Source organism: Octopus bimaculoides, chromosome 23, assembly GCF_001194135.2.
Source record: "Octopus bimaculoides isolate UCB-OBI-ISO-001 chromosome 23, ASM119413v2, whole genome shotgun sequence".
Taxonomy (NCBI): domain Eukaryota; kingdom Metazoa; phylum Mollusca; class Cephalopoda; order Octopoda; family Octopodidae; genus Octopus; species Octopus bimaculoides.
The window spans coordinates 16,996,974-17,000,107 of NC_069003.1; the positions used below are offsets into that span (position 1 = coordinate 16,996,974).

At 36.0% G+C, this 3,134-nt stretch overlaps 1 protein-coding gene across 3 annotated transcripts in view; it reads right to left on the minus strand.

Moving 5' to 3' along the window:
- The window catches only part of LOC106877136 (mitochondrial glycine transporter A), a 59,169-nt gene that overhangs the window by 48,994 nt on the left and 7,041 nt on the right, over positions 1-3,134 (minus strand). For all 3 annotated transcript variants that reach the window (XR_008266612.1, XM_052975880.1, XM_052975879.1), the window contains exon 2: positions 451-563. Coding sequence is in view for 2 of the 3 variants with exons in the window: in XM_052975880.1 (XP_052831840.1) it covers positions 451-563 (113 nt within the window). In the remaining variant the exon portion in view is untranslated. The remainder of the gene's footprint in view (positions 1-450; positions 564-3,134) is intronic.

The window sequence follows — 3,134 nt, forward strand, 5'->3', positions numbered from 1 at the left end:
GGGAAAAGCAAAGGCTGATACAGCTTGGCACCTGTGATGTTGCAACTCATTTCTACAGCTGAGTTAACTGGAGCAACGTGAAATAAAGTGTCTTGCTCAAGAACACAACACACAGCCCGGTTCGGGAATCGAACTCACAACCTCATGATCGTAAGCTCAATGCTCTAACCACTGAGCCATGCGCCTTAACATACATATACATACATATATACATACATACATATACATACACAAACACACACACACACACATATATATATATATATATATAGAGAGAGAGAGAGAGAGAGAGAGAGAGAGAAAGAGAGAGAGAGAGAATTATATCTATTGACATATATAAGTTTGATAGTAAATGTCACCATACCCCACCTCATACATGTTAAGTGTAGGTTTGGTTTTGAAGCGAGTTCATTCATTCATTCACAAGAATTCGTCAAACTAGTTACTCACCCAGCTTTGACTGGTGATTGCAGTCGTGTTTTCACCAAATCTAATGGTTGGAAGAGAAGAGCTGAGCAAGTTCCACTTAGCGAACCAGCCAGGAAAGATTTTATGATCGATACCTGCAGCAATGATGAAAAAAAAAAAAAGAAAAAACATGTCTGAAGATTAAAATATTTACACTGGTATTAAAGAAAGAATTTACAATAAATCACTTTGAGAACAACCATATATTATTACTATTATTATTTTTCATGTGATTTCCAATTTATTTCCTCTTCCATCTGACTCTCAACCAGAGACTTAAGGCATGCATATAGAGAGAAGCTTCTTGAGAAGGTGAGCAGTTGATGTCAGCACAATTTTTTGAACTTCACAGATTGATGGTTTCCCCAGGATCTTATAAAAAATTGATTGGTACCTTTTTTTTTATCATTCCCAAGGCACCTACAACAAAGATGGTTAGGTTTTTAATTGCTACATCTTCAAGTATTTTTATAGTTTCTCAAATTCTTTTAGTGAGATGTTTCTATCAGTAGGTACTGTCATATCAATTAACAGACATGTTTTTTGTCTTAGGTCTTTAAGCATTTATTTGCCTGTCTGTATGTATGCCAAAATTCCTTAGGATGATAACACTCATTCTTTTTGGTGACTGGCTGTGGATGGAGTTCATACCAGTTCTTAATGTGTGGGATATAATAGTGATGGCATAAGCGCCAGTACTGGCCAACTCAATCATGGCTGGTTTTATATTCTGTAGGAGTAAGGACTGGGCAACTGGCAACAATGTGATCAATGCTTTCAAGTTTGTCATCACAGAGTCTACATACTGTGTCTGCCCCTTTGTGCAAAACATTAGCTCGATAGTTTTGGATGAGGGGACTCTGATGGTGTGATGCTTGGATAATTCCTTCTGTTTCAGCTTTCAAGCCAGCAATTCTCATATCTAAATCAGTTTCCTCAGCTCATTTGGGGTATTGCTCGTGCAATGGTTTTTCTTGCTAGCTTTTGTCTTACACCTTTTTGTTGCCTGCTGGGTGGTCTGTTTTCATTATCATCATCATAATCAGGGAGGGTAAGCTCTCATCTATATCTATATGCTGCCGTTGAGATTGAGTGCAGTTTCTTACCCAGTTCATGTTCTTTTACCAGCTGTATCAGTGTTATTTGGAGTCCTATAGTGGTCATTTATAGTGTTAAAGGGTTCAAAATGGAAGGAAACATCAATAGATAATGTAGTTCTAGATGGACTGTGTCTAAAAATAAAATAAAATGTCAATGGGCAGAATGCCTCTGTCCAGTCCAGTGACTATCAGCTGGGTCCCACCCTACAATAGAGAGGATCCTACCCCAGTCTCAGGGTCTCAAATTTCTTCCAGAAGTTCCACCTTTAGTCATAAACTTGTGGGGTCAGAGCAGACTTCAATACAAACAAACATAAAAGCCCAGGCCTGCACCTGGGTTTTATGTGATAAAAAGTTTGCTTCCCAACGACATGGTTTTGGGTTCAGTCCCACTACATAAAACCTTGGGTAAGTGCTTTTGGGCCAGCCAAAGCATTGTGAATGTATTTGGTAAATAGATACTGAAAGAAGCGCATCATATGTGTGTGTGTGCATGTGGTTTTGTATTTGTCCCCCACCACTGCTTGACAACCAGTGTTGGTTTGTTTATGTTCCTATAACTTAGTGGTTTGACAAAAAGAAACCAATATATGAACCAGGTTTAAAAAATAAGTACTTGGGTCATTTTGTTTCACTCAAACCTTTCACAGACAAAACTTAATAAAATTCTCTTTTCCTCACTAAATGATTATTTCTAATTAACAATTTAGAGCTCACCGCAATTAAATATATGCATATCTGGTAGACACAATTGAGGTAGTGTTTAATTAAAATAGCTATCTATATATCATACTCAATGTATACACCCTCAATACACCAATTACTACAGTTTCTGTCCTGAGATAACATTTCTTATGAATTTACTGTTAAAAACACAGAAAAGTCTCTAAAAGGCAATAATGCATCTGGCACTCTCTCTGGCCACTGCTGAGATGAATTTTTTATTTTTCTGTACACCCATCAGAGATATTATCTCACTAGAAACACTGCAATAACTGGTTTATTGACAGTGTGTATAGATTAATCCTTTAGCATTCAGATTATTCTGTCAAATGTAATACTTTTTCATTCACATTGATTTCAATTAATCCTGCATTATTCTGTAGCTTTGAAATTTTGATAAAGTGATTGCATATTTTTAGAATGGCATTGAAAGTTAGAGGAGGAGCCTTTTCGGTAAAAAAAAAAAATTGTAAATATTTTCAGAGGAAAAAGTGTGATTTAAGGGAGATTTGGCTGTTGTTTCTAGCACAACCCAAGACAACCCTCCTTGTTTCTTTCTCACTCATGCATGTATTGATGCTTTTCAATATATTCTCTCCATAAACACATTTATGTTATAAAAAAAAAATTTGAAAATCTATGTATTTTTCAACCCCACTCCTCACCCCTGATTGTTTCTGTTTATAATTTTAAATAGTAGAGACCCTGAGGCCACAGTGATTTTTTAAAAAATATGTAAAAGATAATTCATTTTAATAACATACTTTTCTGTTAGAAAATGTTTTTTTCTTACACACACACGGCCTCGCTTAATTAAGGTGGGGGGTAAAAATTTTAATTACC